The following is a 22,965-nucleotide window of genomic DNA, read 5'->3' as shown; positions in this document are numbered from 1 at the left end:
GATTACGATTGAACTGCGAGGCGGTAAGAAGATGGGGAGGAGAGAACGAAAAGTAACTATCCCCCTGCTAATCCTCGAGATTTTCCTCTCCAACCCTCCCATTAAGCGCTTTCGTTTCCAAAACGTGCTCCTTTCCCGAGACTAGCGGCATTAGGGAAAGTGGCTGCAGGCGGATTCCCCAGGAGTGGATGGGGATGGGGTGGGGCGGGAGGGGAACTCTTTCCTTTGGACGGGGTTGGCGGCGGGGGCGCTGGGCAGGCCGGCTGTGAGACACAAAAGAGGTACCCTTGACAGCTCCGCATGCACAGATGTAACGCTGCGCCCCTTGGCGGGCGGGGGCCCGGCTCGGCAGATGGCGAGAAGCCGAACTGGTGAGGGATTGTCGATCAAATGGCACTTTCTGGGTGGTGAAGACCTCGCTAACCCCTGGCTCAAAGAGGAACGCAGGGGACCCTCTACCGGCCTAGGCCGTCTCTCCCAAAAGTGAGGGTCCCGGGGAGGCCAGCTGGGGTGGATAGATTAAGTTTTTTACCCCCTTCCCCCCGCCCCGCCTCTCCCCGGCAGAAGATCAGCTACAAGACTTGTGAAGGGGCTAGGGAGAAAGGTGGCCTGGCCCCAAGGGCACCCAAGAAAGGGCTGAGGAAGGCCGGCGATGATGGGAGAAGAGAGGGGCCTGGGAAGCAGGATCTCCTGCCTGGCGCAGATTGGGGTGCCAGGATGGCTTCTCAGAGGGGTCAGCGCTGCAACTCGGTCGCTGCGGGGCCCTGGTGACAGGCGCACGCCCCGCCCTTTCTCCTCCCAAGACCTGCGGGCTTTTGTTATGCAGATGGCGGCAGGAGGCTGAGCCTGAGGAGGAGGGGGTTGGTGAGGAGGAGGAGAAACGGAGAGGGGGGAGGAAAGTGCAGCTTGCGCGACCAGCCTCCTCTTCCAACGTCACATTGTGCGAGAGACAAAACCCGGGCGCGCCGGAGCTCACACGCGCACGCACACACATCCGACCCCGTCGCCTCTTCTCTCCTGGCGCTGCCCAGAAAGCCAGCCCTCCCTTCCCTTCTTGGGGCGCAGAGGCTCAGTCAGCTCAGAGCGCAGCCAGGAGCCGACCCAGAAGGGCGAAGAAAACCCGGCGGACGAGCTTCCTTTCTCTGCTGCCTGCCCGGACTGGGGCGTCCCATCCCCCGCCCTGAACTCCGATCTCTCCCACCCCACCCCTCTCTGGGTGTCAGCCGGACAGAGCCCGGAGCTAGGTGTCGCCCCCGTTTGGAATCCACGTTTCAGCACTTCGGACAGCGCCCCGGGCGCCCCGGCCCCTTTGGGTTGGCGATGGCGAGCGTTCAGCAAGGCGAGAAGCAGCTTTTTGAGAAGTTCTGGCGAGGAACCTTCAAAGCAGTAGCCACCCCCCGTCCCGAGAGCATCATTGTCGCCAGTATCACGGCCCGCAAGCCGCTGCCAAGGTAATGATCTCCTTCTTAAAAGGGGGGATCCCGAAGGTCCCCCTTTCTGGCCTGTGCCCTATAGCCCGGAGGGGTGGATGCAGGCAGTCGGGCCAGGGCGCCTGTCTTTTCCCGTCACTACTCGGCGGCTCCCGCTGAAACATGGGAACTCATTGCTTGTGTGAGGTGGAAGATGGTGAGAAGGGACAGGAATTCTTTGTGGGGGGAGCAACGCTCAACGGAACCCCGTAGCTCCTATTCAAGAGGTTTTGCTACCTGAGGGTGGGCGGTGCAGGTGGGGTACGACTTGACTGAAAAACTTTTCTTGGTGTCACAGAGTCCAGAGGGCAGGTGGGCCAAAGAATGGTGGATTTGAGGAGTTTGGGGGGTGTTGTACCAGAAAAGGAGAATTAAGCCAGCTCAAGCAGCGTTCAGAGATAGCACACATTTCCATCCTCGGCTCGGAAGCTAGCGAGCTTTGAACATTTTTGACAAAAGCCCATATGCTGTTGCCTCAAATACACCCAAAACAGCACCCTCCTCCACGCCTTTCTGGCGGCTGCTGCCGCTGCTGCTGAATTCTCTCCTCTTCAGCATCCAAAACCAAGACTCTGAGCTCAGGAGTCAGGGAGGAGACTTCCAAGATCGTGAAGATGATCTTGGAAGAGTTTTATTTTGTTTTTCTTTTTTGTTTTTTTTCCAAAAAGAATCTGATTGCTTTGAATTCAGGGATGAGAACAGATCCTTGGATGGTGGTAGACATGGTGCTGATGGAAGAAAGAATAAGGGAAGAAATGAAAGAAAGAGGGGAACAGGAGGTGGGGTGAGAGGGAGAGGAGGTTGGGGGGAAATAGAAGCATTCCAAGACAGAGAAAAATCCAATTCTTTTCATAAATCATTCAATTTAGAGGAGTTTGAGAATGAAAGGAAGAAGGCTGTGCCCTCTGTCAGGGAAAATCAAGGCAGTATGAAAACTCATCTTTTGCTGGTGTTGGATGACTGGTTTAGTGGGAGAAAGGAAAGAAGTTGACCAGGGGGACCACTTGGAGGATTTATTAATCCTGGCAGTCTGCATTAGGGAGCAGATTGAAAACATGTCTGCAAAAGTGATTCGGACAGACTGAATGTCCGTTCTGGCACAACTGATTCTGAACTTTCCAGTGGGTGTGAGGTGGAAGACGTATGGGGAATTACGCCTGAAGAATCAAAGCCAGACTGGAGAAGTTTTCCTCTTCACCGTCTTGTAGAGGATCACACAGTTTTTTAGAGAAATGGGTGTCCCGTTTTAGGAACAAGGACAAGCAACACAACAGGCCAGTAGCGTGTAGCAGGCTGCAAGCTGAAGCAGCACCAGCCAGTGTTTGCAGATGGGAAGGAGGGGACACCCACCCACCCACTGACACAGGTTGGAGAAGGGGAACAACAATACCAAGTGCCGTTAAAAGCTGATGCTTCTCTGCTTCGAAGGAGGTTCTTTGTATAGAGTTTTGACGTCAGCGGTTTTATCTTCCTGGGTTTCTGCTATCTATTCCACCTTTGGAATGTACCTACTGTTGGCTAATCAGGTGCTGCACTGGCCAAAGAAAATGCCCTTGTAGAAGGAACTAGAGGAAATTTCACTGGAAACTAGAAGTATGGCATTTAGTCCAGAGTCTTCCATCTATTTTAGGGGTCCGGGGAGAGGAAAGCGGATTCCTGGTGGTGTTTTGATTCAAGAAAGCACACCTAATGTCCATCTTGCTTGGTACTTTCCACTTTTGTCTGTCTGTCTGTTACTTTCCTGCCCTTTTCTTGATCATATTTGCAATCACATGAATGGCGCACAAGGTCTTTCAACCTTCATGCTTTCTGCAGCTTTTTGCTAATTCTAATGTAATCCTTCTGAGACTTTTATAATACTCCACTCCCCCTCTGCAACCAGTATCATTTCACTCTTGGTGCCTTTTCATGTTGTGGGTCTTCTTTGCCATAGAAACCACCCCTGGGGTGAAAGCCTGAGCCATAAGCCCTCGATTTATGTCATGCTAGGAGAATCCTGTGTAATACTTCTGTAATAGGCGTGGCCTCTCTGTAGAACAGATTCCAGTTTTATAGCTGTTACTCCTGGTTTGGGGTAGAGAGTGAGAAGGGAACATTTGTTTCCAAGTCCTCAGGAAAGGTTGGATTGGAGTTGTCTTTTAACAGACCAGATAAAACCTGAATCATCCCCATTCTCACCCAAGCCAGCCACATCCAGTGACATTCAATTTCCACTTCCTTTTCAACATTCTACACTTACTTAAGGGTGAAAGTACCATGTTTCCAAAGCTGAGTTCTCAAGAGAAAAGAAGATAGAGGCATTGGCACAATATCAGTTGTGTTTTGGTGGCTTCCTCTAGAGGCAATCTGGGGACTTGGTCTCATCAGAAATGTTGTTTAGTTCCATGAGTCAAGCCCAGATCACAGTCGGCAGACCAGCACATGTAGCAGTCTGCAGGGGGATGGCAGAGAGTGAGTGGAGGAACCACTAGTCAGTCCTGTTGGTGACACACTTAATATTTATTTATAGATGAAGGCCACCCCCTTAAATAAACTTCCTCAGGATATTTTAAGTCTATCTCTGAAGGTAATTTAGCACCAGGATAGAAACATATATTCAATTCATTGATTTCATAGCAATATGCATACATCATGCAACTGCAATCCAAGCAACCCCCTGCTTAGTCTCTCTTTCTCCTCTCCCCCTCTGTGAGGCATACTTGGTGAGGCAATATCTTTATAATGTATCAAATTGCAACCAGATGTCTGCCTCAGATGTCAGAACAGTATAGCAGAGTGGGAAAGCAGTATATCATAGTGGTTAAGAGCTCAGACTTGAGCATAAGACAACCTAGATTCATGTACTGGTTCTATCATTTACTAGCTGTGTATCCCTATCAAGTAGTTTACCACACTGAGCTTGAAAATAGAAATAATAACAGTAGCCCCTCAGAGAGCAGGTTGTAAGGATTGAGTTAGGTAAAGCTCTACCCCTGTGTGTGGTACATGGTGTTGTTTAGTAGACGTTGACTCTGGAACAAAGCTTATAGTGGCCAAAAGGAAAGCAACAACTCCTCATCACTGGGTTCTCCATGCCTACCCATGTCTCCCCCAAGTAATGCTGACAATTTTTATTGGGATTTCAACTCCTGATGGACAACTACATTCAGATGAAATTAACACACATGAGGCAGGGTAGAGAGTGGTCCCATAATCCTCGTCTCTGAGAAAAGGTTAGCTGCTTTCTGATCTGACTGTTTCAGTTAGGGAGTTGGGGATAATACATAATTATCCGGATTCAGAATTGAATGGTATAACATTTCCATGGAGCATTCTGTTGGTTTGTATAGAGAAGACCAGGTACTGTCAGTCTAAAGAAAGCTCAAACTCCTTGAAAAATCACAATTTTAATCCCACGGTTTCATCAAATCTACAGTGACTATGTGATTTATAGTTTATATCAAAATGTCTTTAAGAATGAAAGAGGGTGTCGTTAGTAATTATTCTAGGATGGAAGATCTAACAGAGATAATCCCAGGCAAACCAGGATGTAGAGTGGTCCTTGTCAAACTTTATCTACCAGCAGGGAGGGAACCAGCATGAATTGATAAGACATGTGAATCTCTAAAGTGTAGAGAGCCACCTCCCTTTTATCCCCACCCAAGAAGGGTGGTCATTTTGCCTGGCATTAACTTGATTCTCTTTCATAATTGCTTAGTCTAGAAAAGTTTGTACCTAAGAAGTTTCAGCTTGGCGAAAACCTAATGCTTAAGGCTAGATCAAACCACAATATGATTTCATATTACCATGTCGACAAATAGTAGCAGCTAAAGGCTTAATGAACATGTAAAAATCATTTGAAATTAGCATATCAATTGTTTGTGGATGCATGAGTGTTAGTAAAGGACTAGAAAAGAGATCCCCTTAAATAGAATGCACATTTTCCTTACAATTCTTTTAGCAAGCTATTAATTTTCTTCGAAAATCCTTTCTACGCAGAAGAGACCAGAAGCAGACTTCATCCCAGGCCCTGTCCAAAAGGCCATAAATTCCAAACTATTGGAGATTTTACTACATAAAGGGAAATTGTAAGGCAGGAAAAAAAATGCCTTTGAACCATTTAATTCAAGACTCCCCTTGGTGCCAAGAGATCAGTTAGCATGTTTGTGCTGACTTGATCACCAGGAGCAGAGTGAGGGGCTGTTGAGAGGTGATTTTCTGGCAGCAGCCTGTGGTTAAGAGCCAATGTACTGAGGGTCACAGAAAATGCTTGCCCTGGCAGTGAATGAGCGTTTTTCTCTAGGAAGGGAGTGTTATTGTTTGGGTCAAACCTTTCTCCTTTTGAAAGGCAAAATTTGTTGAATGGGATGCAGGGGTTGGTTGCAGGGGTCATTTCTGACATTCTGCTGTGTTCACCTGGCAAATGTGCTATCTTAGAGAAGCAGGATGTGGTAGATGTTCAGTGAATGTTGGATGCATTCATTAGATGAGTGTGCATGGTTCAAACCCAGCAACAGATTAGCTCTCTCCCCACCCCACCTCCAATTCTGAGACACTGAGGCTTCTGATCAATGCAACTTGAAAGACACACACACTGCAAATAGATTTGACTCTCCCTGGTGTCAGAATGAGGTTCCCTAGATAGAGACATCTGTCTGGCTGGGCAAGTAGACATGTTAACCAGTACGGGGGCAGGAGGTTGGACTAAATGCCACTTGGATGTGCTTTCCAGGCCTGTGAGTCTCCACTACCTCCACCCCTGCTCCAGGCCACCAAAAAAAGGGAACATCCTTAAAACCCTAACTCCTTTAATAGGGAAGGAAGCCTGGGTCATGTGCCTTCTTCTCCACGAACACTTCAGGTGTGCGGCAGAAGCACAATACATTAAAAAAAAAAATCCTATTTTTTTTTTCAGAGTGGCTGGATTTACCTTCCTGTGAAGTGGAAGAATTCACAGGGGCTTAGCAAAACTAGAGCTCTTTAATTGCTTGTTCTTAAGACTTTCGCTGAAGTGTGATATGAAGAATGATGAAGAGTTTGAACTCTGAAGCCAAATCTATCCAGGCTCAAATCTTTCTTTGCTACGTGCAAACTGCACAACCTGCTAGTCACTTCACCTCTTTGTGTCTCAGCCTCCCCACCTGTGAAATACTCCTCTATTGGGGTTGTAGTGAGGAGTGAATGAGATAATTTATGTAAAGAGCATGGCACTGTGCCTGATACAAACCCAGATCTCCATAAAGCAGATGCCCTTGTGTACTATGCCAGGGGTTACCCAACGAGATGCAGAGAGGGGGGATGCTAAAGCCTCTTACTACCTGAGCTGTGCTTGTTCAGTAGTGATGCTTGGGTTCTGTGGACTGGACTCCTGAGCACTCCAGTGCTCTGTATTCACTTTTAAATGTGGTTTTGGTGCTCCCTAAAGAGCCACTGGAGATTGGTAGAGCTGTTTAAAACATTTGACAGACCCCAAGGGCACACTAATCAGAGGAAGTGTTTTATTTTATTGGCTGCAAATGCTTACAGGCTATGAGACTTGGCAAGCAGCTTGACCTTCTCAATCTCAGTTTTCTCATCCGTAAAATGGGGCTAATAATAGCAGCTCCCTCCAAGAGCTGCTGTGAGGACTGGATGAGCTAATTTATGGAAAGTGCTACTTGGCACCCAGTCAGGGCTCCATCAGTGTTGGCTCTTGCTATTAATAATAAATGATAGGTTTTTTGATTACTATTTGCCAGGCTCATTGGGGAGAAAAATGTTGAATGTCCTCCTGTGAGAGCCTCAGAGTTTAGTTGCAAAGGTAGATACAACGTAAGTACATATTTCATAAGGCAGATAGTCTTCTTAGGTTTTAAAATTTGTTTTTACACAGTAACTGCATATATTTGGGGGGTACGTAGTGATGTTGTGATACATATAATGTACAGTGATCAGCTCAGTGTAATTAACATATCCATCATCTCAAACATTTATAATTTCTTTTATTAGAAACATTCAGTATTTTCCTTCTAGCTATTTGAAACTGTAAAACATACTACTGTCTTAAGTACGATAATGTAGAGAGAAATAAAGACAGAAGAATGTAAAAAAAAAAAAAAACAGCGGAGAGAGAGACGCTTAATGAAGCTTGGAGTCCCTTGCTTATAGTCACACAGTTATTTTTAGTTATCTGATCTGCAAAATGGGGATGATTCCATTTCATCAACTTTATCTACAAATGCAGGGGATGATCAGAAAAAATCAGACTTTGCCCCCAGCAGGGTCCCGAAGACCATTTCTTTTCCCAGGAGAAAAAGCAGGCTAAACTCTCTGAGAGGAACATTAACTGCTAGGGAATAGTCAATGCTAGTGGAGGGGAGCCGTGGAAGGGAGCTGCTCATATAATATAAATTTTCCAGCTCAAGGATGCAGTCTCTGGCGTGGGCTATTAGCCTTCTTGTCCTTCATGGACTAGCTCTGGCTAATAGGAAATCCAGTCTGCATTCCACGAACAACCACCAGTGTTGGGGAGATTATAGCGAGCCTGCAACTGTTGAAGATAAAATTAATCACAGGGGAATGAATACACAAAGTGGAAGAAGCTGCACATTGGCTAAAAAAAATTAAGTTGTACTTTCATTCATTTATTCAGTCATTCAACATTTTTATTGAACCACTACTCAACGTAACAGTGAACGAACATGGGAACTCCCTATTCCCATGGAGGAGAAAGACAATGAATGAAGAACCAAATAAATAAATGAGAGCTGGTGGTAATGCATTCTGTAAAGAAGAATAAAGCCAAGGAAAGGAATAGAGGGTAAGGGAAGGAGCTGCTTTGTTGGACAGCATGATCAGGGACCTGAATGAAGAGGTGAGCAGTGAGGATAAGTGAGAGAAAATTGTTTGAGGCAGAGGGAACAGCAAGTGCAAAGGCCCTGAGGTAGAAGGATGTTTGGTGTATTTGAAAAATAGCAAGCAGGTCAGTGTGGCTGGAGCAGAGTGAGTGAATGGGAGAGTGACAGAAGAGGATTCCTAGGATGCAGGCAGAAAACAGATCAAGTGGGACCTTGTAAGCCAGTTTAGGAAATTCCGAGGTCCTACGCTGGGGGCAGGAGGTGGTCCCAGGGAGGTTCTTGCCTTAGGCAGAGTTCCAGGTCTGATCTGCTTCTCTTGACTCCTCTTTCCTGACTCTGATGCAGCCAGTGATGACTTTGAACAGCAGTATCAGAACCATGGCTGGGCCCCTCCATGTGTTATGGACAAGCATGAAATTTGCAGTCTCTTTGACTGTGATCAATCAGATCAGGAAACTTTAAAGACACTGTTTAGACTTCCAAATAGCAGTGACAGATTTTGTTCCCACAGTGCAAGGGTTTGGTCTCTCATATTCATGCATGCAAACCTAGACTATCCCTTGTACCCAGTAGCCCCCTCCACTGCACACTCTTGAAGCCACAGTCTGCTCTTTCTCTCTCTCTCTCCCTCTGTGTATCTCTCCCTGGCACCCATCTCCCTACACCTTCCAGCCCTCCACTCCATTTGAAATTTTGCTGAGGGAGCTCCCTTATGCTACAGCCAGTGTGTGGAGCTCCGTGAAATAAAACACTGAATTAAGATGTCATAGAGACAAAGCCAAAACAAATACAGGAACAATGCTGAACCCTAAAACAGTCATTAAGTAATTCATGTCTACATGTGTCTGTTCAAAACAAATATTAAGATCTTCCGGACGCAAATATTTCTCATTCGGAGAATCCCCTGGTTGCTGGATTCCCAGAGCTTAGATACCGCTGTCGGACAGCTTTGCTGAGTACAAACACCAACAGATCACTGTTCTCTGGCTTCATTAAAAGTTAAGCTTAGGCAACTGAGCAGGAATTTAGAAGACAGTTGCCACTTCTGCAGAAAGAAAGGTGCCATTTGGGCCTGAAGCGTGCATCCTCATGGTATGTGTGCATGCTCACTTGTGGTGGGAATGTGTGTGCTGAGAGCCTGGTGTTACTACGTGCCTCGCCCTGTGCTGAACACATTTCATCTCTTATCCAGTTCTATCCTTATAATAATTCCAGAATAGAGGTGTCTTCAAGACCCTATTTTACAGATGAGAAAACGGAGGCTCTCAGAGTAGACATGACCTGCTCACAGACACATGGCTGGTAAGAGTCAGAACTGGAATGAGAACCAGAGCTCTTAACCAACATGTTTATAGGATAAGACACTTTGCAGAGGAGGGAAAAATGATATGAGAGAGGGGATTTAAGCCCTGGGAATCCAGCAACCAGAGGAGTCTCTAGACGAGAAACCTTTGCATCCAGAGGATCTTGCTATTTGTTTTGAACAGACACATGTAGATGTGAATTGCTTAATGACTGTGTCAGGCTTCGGCATTGTTCTATTTGGTTCAGCTTTGTCTCTACGTCATCTTAATTCAGTGTGTGCCCACGATCACACGGTGTATAAGTGATGAAAGCAGGAGCTGAATTCAGGTCCGTCTGATTGCAGGTATATTCTTCTTTCCTGGCTGGACTTCCTGCCACTGTGGTTTGGGTTTTAAGGTTGGGGGTGTTTTTATTTTGTTTTGCTCATCTTATTTTACGTTCAATCAGCTTAGGTGATTGCCATTGTTATAATCCCATCTCATACCACCTGCAGCAATACTGCTTTCCTCTCTCCTTGCCCATGTTATCCGTTATCCACATAGACCCAGAAGAACCTCTTTGAAAAGCACATCAGACCATGTAAGCCCTCTCTCACTCCATCTAAAGCCCTCTACCACTTTCTCATGTTTGTGTTTTTTTGGTTTGTTTTTGTTTTGAGACAGAGTCTTGCTCTGTCGCCCAGGCTGGAGTGTAGTGGTATGAACTCAGCTCACTGCAATCTCTGCCTCCCAGGTTCAAGGAATTCTCCTGCCTCAGCCTCCCAAGTAGCTGGGATTACAGGCACCCATCACCGCATCCAGCTAATTTTTGTGTTTCTTTTTTTTAGTAGAGACAGTGTTTCACCATGTCGGTCAGGCTGATCTCGAACTCCTGACCTCAGGTGATCCACCCTCCTCAACCTCCCAAAGTACTGAGATTACAGACGTGAGCCACCATGCCTGTCCCCATGTCTAAGTATACAGAGCCAGCTCCCTGCCATGGCCTCTAGCCTCTTCATGGTCCAGCTCCTGCCCACCTCCCTGAGACCATTTCTAAAATGCCACCTCTCACTTCCTCTGGTTTAGTTGTATCTTATTCCTTTTAGTTACTCACATTTCCCAGGCTCCTTCCTGCCATGGAGCCTTTGCACATGCTGCTAGGAAAGCTCTTCCTCTCCCCTGGTGCCTGATTTATACCTACTCCACTTTCCCGAGCTCAGAGCAAATGCTATTTCTTTGGGGATCCTTCCACAATGCTGCATTCGAAGTCATACCCCTCATTACAGACATTATTTCTTATCATCGTTTTCAACATGTTTGTAATTGTATGTGGACTTGGGTGATCATTGGCTAAAGCATGCTTCTCCTAACGGTTGAGGCATCATGAGGAGAGGGACTGTGACTATGAGCTCCTTGCTGAATGAATCTCTTTCCCCAGAGACACCACAGGGGCCAAACACATGTTGGTGGAATGCATGAACTGTAGCACTTTCCTCTCAAATCACTTTCGCACCTAATAGTCCGAACCATATGGAATTGCCAGTATTCAAAACCAGCAATGTTATTTCCTCTGATTCATAGGAGAATTGTTTGAACCACTGGGGCTGGGGACCATGCCTGTCTCATTCCTTGTGGTATCCCAGCACCTAGTACAGTGGCTCAAGGTTGGTAATCTTTAAATATTTGTTGAATAAATTGTTAATGAGGACAATACAACCATAAGCACACTGTACAGATGAGAAAACTCAGAGACCTACAGAGGTGTAGTATTAGAATCGTAGAACTAACAGGACCTTAGGGATCACCCAATCTCATTTTACACGTGGAGGGCTGAGGGATAGGTTTGATAACATGCTTAATATATTGGAACCATAGCGTGCATGTGTAATTTGTAAACAAATACACATATATTGGGGTTTTGTTCTCAGCATTTCTCACTGAGAGAGATATGAGATAAAAGAAACTTTGGGGTCCATTGATCTAATTCAGCTCCTTTTAGCAGAAAGCAACACGAAGCCTGCAAAAAGAGAGATATTTGCCTAAGGTCTGTAGCCTGTAGGTAAGCTCTGGGTTCAGAGAAGTGATGTTTGCCCAGCGTCAGGGCTCTTGTTTGAACTTCTCTGTTGCGACCAGGTGATCAGACACTGGTTCTCTCTGGTGACCCCACCCACGCTGTGAGACATGACATCCCTCCCCCTCAGGGTCTCCTGCAGCACCTGCTGCCCACCCACTGGTCTGGGGATCCTGTCCATCCGCACCCAGCCTGTGCCTAGCAGAGCAGGTGAGCAGCTCTGGGTGTTTCTGGAATCAGATTTCAGAGCTTCCAGCTGATAAGGGGCTTAAGGGGCTTTTGTTTGGCCAGTGTTTTGCCCCAGCCTCCTGTCCACAGCCAGGTGGCAGGTGATTCTGGGACCCAGCCCACACCTGGAAGGGGTAGGTATCTGAGCAGTAGTGCAGGATTTATCATGTGGATGGTTGTTTGCTGCAGAAATGAGAGGCCATCATCATTATAGCACCTTTCAATGGTCAGTTCTCTATAAATCCTCATTGCCTCACTGTGGCACTTAGTCTACTGTCAGGATGAGAGGGCAGCCGGAGGGGACCTTCAGAATTCAAATATAGCATCTTCATTTGATAGATGGGGAGACTGAGGCACAGAAGGAGCACAGGGCATTCCACATTGCATCAGAAAATTAGTGCCAAAGCTGTAGCTAAAATATGGGCTGCTTGGCACCCAGTCCCAAGACACCACACTGCTCAGAGTTCCCTGGGGAAACAAGACAGAAAAATCAATGTATTCACATTTTACAAACGGACTAATGAGGCTCAGAGATGTGAAATGATTTTCCTAAAGTCACACCATGAAATAATGATATATCATTATTATTGTCACTGTTAAACAGTTACTATTGATCTTGCTTGATCCTCAGTAAGTACCAGTGTTATGTCCATTTTAAAGACGAAGAAACTGAGGCTTAAGTTCTTATAAAGACCTGGAATAAGCTCCAGATCTCTTGAATCCAAGTTCAGTGCCCTCGTGCCACTGTGGGGCAAGATTTCTGACCCCCAAGAGGTTGTGCACTGAGCGGGGATCACCAGGCAAGGGTGGGAACAGTGTGACTATCTTTAATCACTGACCCAGGCTGCGCTGCCTTAAGCAATCCCATTCAATCCCTCTCATTTCTGTTCACCCACAGAGTGTGCCAGCATCATGCCTTCTTCAACTGCTCTCTATATACTGTATCTTTTTCCTGCATGGAGAGTCTCTTAGAATGATATTCCTCTTAATGGCCTCGGGGGCATGGAGGGATTGGAGTGGACCCCCAAAATCGAAAGGGGAACCCAGAGATCAGTAGCCTTAGGAAGAAACACCATCTACCCCATTATGGAAGGGACAAGACTGAGGCAGAACAGGCCCCAAACTGCAGAGGGAAGAGTGCATGCGGGTCAGAAAACCTTCTTTCCATGGTGGGTCCTGGTTGTATGTGGCCCCCAAAGAAAAGACACCTTGACAGCTAGAAGAAGTAGGGGTGGCCTCAAGGTTACTATAGCTCAACCCTCCCTAACTCTTCATTTTACAGAAGGAACCCGGCACAGAGTAGTCAAGTCACTTGCCTAAAGTCTCACAAGCAATCAATGGCATTGACAATAGGTTCATTGTAGGGCACTTGTGGGTTTTTGGAAAGAGAAAAACTAGTATGATTGCTTTCTGCTGGGTGCTGTAACATACGCCTGCAGCCTCAGCTACTCGAGAGGTTGACGCAGGAGGATCCATCCCTTGAGCCCAGGAGTTCTGGGCTGAAGTGTGCTATGCCAATGGGGTGTCTGCACTAAGTTTGGCATCAATATGGTGACCTCCCAGGAACTGGAAACCACCAGGTTGCCTAAGGGAGGGTAAATCAGCCTAGGTCAGAAACAGCAGATCTAAACTCCCAGGCTAATCAGTAGTGGGATCGTGCCTGTGAATAGCTACTGCATTCCAGCCTGGGCAGCATAGCAAGACCCTAACTCTAAAAAATATAGTAAAAATAAATAAAAAATAGAAACGATTGCTTTTCACTGACCACTCCTATCCATACCCCAGAATACCGGCTGTTCCACCTTGGTTCTATAGCATTTATGTCCTTTTAACAAATCAGCTCTCAGACTGTCCCCACATGGTGGTTTGAATGCAGGAGCTAGAGGCTATGATCTAAGTGCTCCTAGATGCTTTCAATGTTTTCCAGGGAAGCTCAGGCTGAGGCTTCCACCACAGAGACTCCCAGCTTGCGACTTGGGCAAGATGCCATTTCAACCATCTTGATGTTTACTATCCTTACTCCAGTTCTTAAAAGCCTTTTGCCTTTCCCCTCCCTGGAAAATAGTGTGCCCTGCATTCCCACCCCTCCTAATCCTCCAACCTAAGGAAAGCATCAGCTCCCAGTCACCAAGCAAATGTTAGTTCTGACGCATGCCAAAGGAGGGGTGTTGTGTAGTTAGAAGAGTTCTGGCTTTGCAGGTAATGTGCTCGGGCTTGAATTCTACTCCATTACCTAGTAGCCTGTGTGATCTTCGGCAAATCCCTTCACTACCCTGAGCCTCAGTGCCCTCTTCTGCAGTATGGGGACAAAATTCTTAACTCGAGTGGTTGCTGGTTCCTGGTATGACTGAGTATTCGCAACGGTTGCCTTTGGCCATTCAGGCTCATGTTCAAAAGCGAGTCAGTTTGATGGTGGTGGTGGAGTGAGAAAAGACACTGGGATTACACCCCTGATCAAGAAGGCTAAACCTCACAGTTCATGGGTTCCATTCTCTGTTATGCAGATGGAGAGAAAGCCTCAGAGAGGGAAAGGCATTTGCCCAAAGTCGTATAGTGAATGGGAATCCGGGTCTCCTCACCCCTAGAGTTCACTTCTCTGCCTCGGTGACCTCATAAATGTCAATTTTTCAACTTCTTCATCTGTCAAAAGGATTAATAATAGTTACTAATAACAGTTTCTGACTACTTACTATATACCCAGCACTGAGAAAAGTGCTTTTTCTGCAATATGTCACTTAATCTGCTCAACCACCTTTTGAGGTAGATACTGTGACAATATCCATTTTGTAGATGAGAAAATTAAGGATCAGAGAGGTAAGTGATTTGTCTAACTTACACAACTACGTAATGTCAGAGCCAGAATTTGAATCCTGTGCTGCTAACTCTCACTAACTCTTACTGGGAACACCTGTTCTACCAATCTCCTGAGATAAGAGAGATGAGAAAACTTAGGAGCACCATATGGAAACTGGGAAATTCTTGACAAGCTGTTTATATCTTCCAATATGTGGCTCCATTCTGCTCCATCCCAGTGCCACAGTGGCACATCAGAGAGAATGTGGCTCAGTATGTCTGTCCACTTGCACTGCCCTATAGTTCTATTTTTGGAACTTGCCAGTTTGATGCTACATTAATGTAGAAGCCTTTCTGGAAATAAGTTTCTCTAGGAATGAGAAAAAGACAAGGAGAATAAGTGTTTCTTGAGTGAGAAATTTGGGACTTCTAATTGCAGTGCTTACCCCAGGCTGACCCAGTTAGGTGCAGCCATTATGCAATCATGGTTATTCTTCAGATGCACAATACTTTATGTTTGCTGAGAACTTGATTCATGCATCTACCCATCCGCCCATCCATTTATCATGCATTTACTCATCATCTATTCCTGCATCCATTTGTTTATCCACCACCACCTATTCATCCATCCATCCACCCTTTATCCATCCATCAGTCAAGCAACAATGCAACAATTGAGGCATTTATTATTTCATTCACCCATCCATCCATTTTCCAACGTCTTGTCTCTTCATCCATTCTACAACTATTTTCTTTTTCCTTTTCCCATTCATCTACCCGTCCATCTACCCATCCATCCACCTCTGCATCCAACCAACATTTATGGAGCATCTAATTTGTGCCTTTCTTCACCATTTCCCCGCCTTTATGGTAAAGTTAGATTTATTCATTTCATTCAACTGACAGTAGAAACTAACTACCAGCTCAAATTATTTTTTTCAAGACCACACAGGGATAAAGTTAAACCTGATCTTGCAGTCCTAGTTATCTCCAAAACACCTATAAAACATTGTGGGCCCAAAGAACCACAGGAATCTTGGGTTTGTTGTTCTTCTCTGAGGTCTTTTGCTGTGCATATTTAAATAATCATGCATATTCATTTATATCAGAAACAAAGGATCACAACAAATGCTGTGACCCTTTTTCACTTGTGCAAAAAGATTTCATATATGCAAAGCACAAAAAATAAAATTTTCTGTATTCTCAACTTGCTTTCATTTAGGTATGGGAGACATGTTTATGAATAGTGACTGGAAAGCAGGGCAGGAGTTAATAGTATCAAAAAAGAAAATTAAGGCCTAGGCAGGTAAAGTGACTTGCCCAAGGTCATAAAAGTTAATATAAATGCTGTGTAATTGAAAATAACTTCAATTCCTAAACTAAGCTCTCTGTTAGGCAATTTATAGACAGATTTCACTGAATCCTCACCCCAACTCTATGTAATAGGTATCATTGTCTCCATTTTAGGGATGGTAGATGTGAGACTCAGACAGTCTAAGCAACTTGGTCAAGGTTATCACTTTGTAAGGGTCAGAGTTAGCACAGGCATGCTTGCTTCCACAGTTTTCTCTTTCATAAAACTTTTCCCAGAGTCAAGATATGGAGTAGAAAATGTCACCTGTGAGGCCCAACTGTTCTCCTACTTCTGAGTTTCTAGGTGATTACTTCAGTGCAAGTCCATTCCAAGACGGGTTCAGATAGAGGAGGAAGGTTCTGCACAGAGATGAGGTGGACCTCAAGGGGCTGAATGGGGCAGTGGTGGAGTAGCGATGATCCCAGCCTGCACTGGGCAATCACTCAGAAGAATCAACCAGCCAGGAGGTGTCTTCTCAGCAAGAAGGTTATCCATAAAGAGGAAAAACCCTTCAAGACAAGGAAACAAGAGATATTAGTTAACCATATGTGCTCTTGATCACAGCTCAACTCAAAGATGGCACCCCAGGGGGCATGAACTGAGTCGCTGGAAATGAGGAAGGTGTTGGGAGGAGTGGGGTAAACATTCTCTAAGCACCAGATTTGGTAGGGATTTCCATTTCTTTATACTCATTTGTGGAGTGATTGAAAAGAGCCTTGTAATGTAAAGGAGAACACAAGCCCAGTGAGGTTGTTTTATTTACCCAGGGCTGCCCAACTTGGCAGAGCTCTGACTGTTGGCCATCAGTCCACACACGTTACTGTGGAAGCGTCAATCATCCCTGCCATGTGGCACCTTTCTGGTCTTATGGGTCTCTCTCTCTCTCTCTCTCTCTCTCTCTCTCTCTCTCTCTCTCTCTCTCTCTCTCTCTCTCTCTCCCCTTCTCTCTAGCCTGGAGGCAATCTCTTTCTATTCTGAAGAAATCTTTCTTCCTTTGTGTTTCTTCATGATTCTCTCCTCAGTCCATAAATCCCTTCCCCTAAGGGCTTTGACTTTTCCAAAAAGCAAAAGTGAAAACACTCTCATATTCTTTCTGTTTTCAGCCTGACACATGCCTCCCTGAGGCAATAAGAGTAGAACTCATGGCCTGCTTAAATGGTGAAAAAGAAAAGGGGAAAATATAGGGAGAGGAAAAAAAAATCCACATAGATCAAGGTCTCAAAATATTGTTCCATTGCACACGCAACCTCTCCTTTAAGCTGCTTAAGCTTCTGAGGTGCATACTGTCATTATCTCCAGTTTTCAGAGGAGGAAGCTGAAGTGTGGGGACATTATGTGTCTTCTCCAAGGTGACACAGCTAGGAAGTGGATCCAGGATTCAAACTCAGGCTTGTAAGGCACTAATTGTCAAGTTTTTAACTACCACATCCTACTGACACACTACCTGTGTGGAAAAAATATGTATCAAAACTATTCCCTAAGGAAAATTGACTTGCCCAAGATTGTTTGGCAAGTCAGTAGAATGGGAACCAAGCTTGCTGGTCAGAGGCACATCCATCAGGATCTACATTTAATGGACACTATCTGCATACATCTTGGTCTAAGGGTCACGTAGCTTGGTCTCTGAGGAGGCTACATTCAACAACCAAAAAAAAAAAAAAATGTTCAGAAAGGGAAGAGATATTTCTTAGAGTGCCAGCCAAGCTCCAGAACTGTGCAACTGAGTGGATAAGAGCAATATGGCAAAAAAAAAAAAAAAAAAAAAAAAAATCACAAAGTGTCAACATCTCTAACTAATTGGTAGTGGTTGTCTGGAGCACTGTGTTGAAATGGACTCTAGGGCTATATCTGAGATCAGTAGCAAAGAGTGCTTGGATCAATTAGTAATGTCTGTCATTCTTGCAGGAATGGGAGGTTGTAGCATGCATACTATGTATTTATCTTTCCTGCACCTGGAAGGGGATGCTACAGCTTTTGGAAGAATCAGATCAAGTGCTAACTATTGAACATTTACTACACTGTTGGTGCCATGCTCATCACATTCACTATTTCATTTAATGTTATCACTGGATTCCCTCTCCTGACACATTTTGCAAAGGAGAAAACAGAATGTCAGAAAGGTGAAGTTACTTGCCCAAGGCTAAAGAAGCTGGTCCATGGCTAACCAGCTATGATAATTACTATGCAATACATAAACAGTTAGGTTGATCAATAGAAATGTCAATAGAGAAACAATCCCAGAACCTGTTAATTGGTGTTTGAATGTATATCTTTGGCCAGAGGGCTTTGGCTTGTTTATCTCTCTATTCCCAGTGACTAGCACAGCGCTCTGGACACAAGTGATGCCCAATTCATATTTATTTAGAACTGTCAACAGACACTGCGCAAGACAGTGGTTTGGAGTGTAAAGAGATTTTGTTATGCATATAATGGAAAAGTGTCTAGTTTAAGGCTGGGCATGACTAAGTACACAATAAATATTTGTATAATCCAAGAGTGATAGAGGAGTTGGCTACTGGGTGGGATCAGGAAGACAAAATGAAGACAATCTTGGTGAAGACAGGACAAAGGTATTCTTTATCCTATCTGGAAGGATGTGAGGGGCCCAAGAACCAGCCCCCACACTGCTGATTGCTAGGATACCAAGCGATGCAGGCACATTTCATGATACCATCAGGCAAGTCCAGGAGGGAGAGTCCTGCACCTGGGGAGCTATTTCTGGCCATGTGTTCTGCCAGCAGTGTGCTGGGAGGCTGCAGGAGCCGGATCTGCTGCTGGGGCTCTGGAACTCAGTCAGGACAATGCCAGCTTTGTCTTGCCAGGGGCACGTGAATGTCATGGCAGGAGGGGAAGGCAGCAGGGAGGGGTGGCCTCAGGGAGCCCAATCTTATTCCACCACATCTTTTCCCAGCTGTGTCCCGCCTGTGTTAAGTTTGAGGGTGATTTATGTTATCTGCAGCATTGGCATATTGCATTTTAAAGAGTCTCAAATTATGAAATCACTGTGAGATTGGAAGAATTATTTTTTTTTCCATTTCATAGATGAAACAACTAAAACTAACACAGTTATTTATAATAACAACAGTAACAACAGTGTATGTTAGGCATTATACTAAGCATTTCGTATGCTGTAACTTATTAAAGCCTTAGAATGCCCTGTAAGACAGGGAATATTCTTATAGCTATTCTGCAGCTGAGGAAATTAAAGCTCAGAGAGGTCAAAACTTTATCAAATCCAGTCCCATCTGATTCCAGAGCCCACAGTCTATGCTACCTCTGTGTCAATCAACTAATTCACTTGTTAATTAATACTTTGCATGTATATAGTGTTTTAAATTTCCCAAACACTTTATGTATATTTGTGCCTTAGAGTGGTGCTCTAATACTAGGCACTAAGTAGAGCAAGTACTGTGTTTTGTTCACATCCTTTGACACATCAAAAATAATGCCAGGAGCTGGGAAGGTACTTACTGCTCTGCACTGTACTTTGTACAGACACATGATATTTTGTATTTTGTACAGAACACACTACACAATGTGATACTTTGTACAGTACAGCAAAGTAACCCCTGTAGTATACTATATTTCACTTCGCCAAGCCTCAACTTTGTCATCTATAAAATGGGGAAAATAACTTTTTCCCAAGGCCTGTGACCACTGGAGATGATAAATGGGAAAAGTGCCCAGCACACCTCACACATCAAAGGAATGCAATACGCTGTAGCTGCCAGCCACACACCTCGGAGTCGTTTTACAGAAGTGAGCAAATATTTCTCTTGCTGAAGTGAACAAGGTGACTGGCTAAAATAAGCCTACTCATCTGTAACTGAGGCATAACACAAGTTTATTCTTAGCATCCCCTTTGCACTCCCAGTCTCTGGAAAAGAAGGGACTCAGATCAAGGAGCCGTGAACTTTCCAATACATTTGACACCAGTGGACCCTGTGTTTCTTGTGACTGGCCGTGTACTAAAGACCTCAGTGTTCTTGGTCTCCATTTAGGCAAGGTCAGACCAGAGCTTTAGTCAGAGTTGGTTTAAACTATTTCCAGGTGCAAGAGGCATCTCTGGGAAAAGAGGCAAAAGGGACAGAAAAAATATGTTTACCATCGGAACATAGATTTTGTGAGTACAAGTCATCTAGCCATGCACAGCCCTGTCCTTGGGCTATAATTATATTCGTTCTGAGTTTTCTCAAGAAACAGCTAGAAAGGGAGGCATTCTGCCAGAGCCTAACCTAAATGGAAGCTTATCACTCGTGGTCATGGGATCATTTGGCCAATGGGGGAACCTGGGAGGTAGGTGAGGATTTCCTTTCATTTCCTCTCCTCTTTCCCATGAATTGCTCAGACCAGCACCATTTTTCTGCTAAGGAAAGTGGTCTCTGGCCATGAGGAAGTGTCTATTGTCTGCACACGCCATTTGGGCTCAAAGAATAAGCAGAATAGCACCATGTCAGATTGTTATCAAAAGGCCATTAAATGAGGATGGTATAGTTAGGGTAGGCAAGATTAGCAGCTAAAACAGTTGAGCTCTGGGATCTCAGTGGCTTCATTGAGACATTCATTTCTTGCTCTTGCTCTTGTTTTAGTCCTTCCTATGTTAGTTGAAGGAGAGATTGCTTCTCTTGGCATACAGGGACCCACCCTTATGGCATGACTTCAAAGTTATGTGATGTGGTGGTACAGCTAGAAGATGAGGAAAGTGAACAAAGTGGGAGAGGTCTCACCTACTCTTGACTGCCTCTGCTGGAAGTGACTCAACACTCCTCTTTAAATTTCATTGGTGAAAGCTTGTCACAAGGTCCCCTGGGTGCTAACTGGGAAGGGCAGTCTCATAGCATGTCTGAGTGGGAAGGGAAGGAAGTTTAGTACCAACCTCTCTCAAGGAAGGAATTGCCTTTCAGGCCAGGAATCACATATTAAGGTGAGCATCTCAGGCTTCTCTGAGAAGTTATTTCTCTGTATGAGTGGAAGAGGGCAGGAAAAATAACAGTTACTATTTATTGAACAATTGCTAAGAATCAGGCACTATGTTAAAATTTCCCAAGCCTTACTATGTTTCATATATAAACCCTGTCATGCATGTATTGTTATTTCTATATTATAGATAAGGAAAACCCCCATGAGAGAAAGTAACTTGATCAGCATCACACAGCTAGGTGGGAGTAGTGGCTTATGCCTGTAATCCCAGCACTTTGGGAGGGCGAGGCAGGCAGATTGCTTGAGCCCAGGAACTTGAAACCAGCCTGGGCAACATGGCAAAACCCCACCTCTATAAAATAAGCAAAAATTAACCAGGTGTAATGGCTCATGTCTGTAGTTCCAGCTACCTGGGAGGCTGAGATAGGAGGATCCCTTGGGATCCTGGGAGGTGGAGGTTGCAGTGAGCTGTGATCACACGACTCCACTCCAGCCTGGGTGACAGAGTGAGACCCTGTCTAAAAAAAAAAAAAAAAAAAAAAAAAATCACACAGCTAGAAAGAAATGTTGGAGCCTTGATCTACTCTGATTCTGATTGTAGGTCTGATTCTATAGCCTGTGTTCTTGCTCATTAGACCACACTGCCTACGTGAAATACAGCTTTCATTGTGGCCCTGAGGGATTAAACATGATGATAGACGAAGTGCTTAGCCCAGTTGCCTGACATGCCATTAGTCCTCATTAGATGCTGATTACGAAAAGAAAACAAACCAAAACAAACAAAAACAAAAATTCAGGTTTCTCTTTAATCTTTGAGGAGTTATCTGCTCTGATGGTTTTTTCCCTTGTAAACTGGTATCCCATTTATTCATTTGCACATTGAGCTAATGTATCTACTGAACGTGTTCTATGGGCTTATAGTGCTAGGCACTTGGTTTGTGAAGATGAGCCAGATGCGGTCCCTCCGCCCAAAGAGCAGAGTGAGGGTGTGGGATGGAATCATTCTCTCCAAATTCTTCTGGATTCTGAGAAATGGCACGGGGGTTGTCAGAAACCTGGGGTCTGATTGGACAGTTGGGACAGGATGAAAATCTAATTGATTAGAAGTGTTTATTTTTCATTTGTGGGGCAAACCAAGTAAGAAGGCAGATAAAAGGAACTGTAATATTTTTATTTAGTTCTCTCCAGAAAGATTTTCCTGTCTGATACCGCCTTATCTCTATCCAACTTAGGGCCACAATAGACACCATTACAGTTCTCAGTTATCCTATGTACCGTGTTTGGTGCAGGACTAACATATGATACTAGGAGAGCCAATCTCAGCCCTTCCCTGGGGCTAAGTACAGAGGAGAGTGACTAGCACTAGGCTCTGGTGGTGACAAAGACCATGCTGGACAGGAAGGATCACAGTAACACCCAGTATCTATTAGGCATCTACACTAAGGCCAGTGTTTACACCATGCTGCTGAACGCTGCATTTGAATGAAATTGCTTTAACCTCACAACCACCCTTCAAGGCAGGTACCTTTTCATTATCCTTATTTTACAGTTGAGAAACCTGGAGCTCAGAGGGGTGACAACACTCATTCAAGGTCCCACAACTAGTAAGCGATCAAGCAGGGGTTTGAATCCCACACCCTGTGCTCACAGTCACCATACCATACTGCTACCAGTTATCTCTATGTAGCTACCTCTGGGTCCCAGCAAGGAAGGGCATATGGGAAGAAGGCTAGGCTTGGGCTGCAATCTATGTTCAAAGACCAGGGGCAAGTAGATTTAACCCAGCCATTTGGACTGTGCTGTCTCTACTCCCCCTCGTCCCCCGACACCAGCGTCATCCAATCTAAGACCCAAACTGAATAGCTCTGAGCCTTCACAGTTTCCGGCATATCCTGAGCCCCAGCCCCCAGGGCTCTGTAGCATCCTTGATTTTTGATTCTTTCAGGGACATGCTATAAAAGATTGAAGTCAGCAACTGCGTAGATTGCTGTCAAAAATGAGGGCAATTTTATACATGTTTTCAGTTCCTATT

The 22,965-nt window shown here is 45.0% G+C and overlaps 1 protein-coding gene across 1 annotated transcript in view; it reads left to right on the top strand.

Moving 5' to 3' along the window:
- The first annotated feature begins 938 nt into the window (after positions 1 to 938).
- Positions 939 to 22,965, top strand: part of SRRM4 (serine/arginine repetitive matrix 4) — a 175,220-nt gene continuing 153,193 nt past the window's right edge. Inside the window, exon 1 of the mRNA XM_010368269.2 lies at positions 939 to 1,451. Coding sequence (XP_010366571.2) covers positions 1,321 to 1,451 — 131 coding nt within the window. The 5' untranslated portion in view covers positions 939 to 1,320. The remainder of the gene's footprint in view (positions 1,452 to 22,965) is intronic.

This window comes from Rhinopithecus roxellana, chromosome 10, assembly GCF_007565055.1.
Source record: "Rhinopithecus roxellana isolate Shanxi Qingling chromosome 10, ASM756505v1, whole genome shotgun sequence".
NCBI lineage: Eukaryota > Metazoa > Chordata > Mammalia > Primates > Cercopithecidae > Rhinopithecus > Rhinopithecus roxellana.
This window is presented reverse-complemented; position numbering and strand designations above follow the sequence as displayed.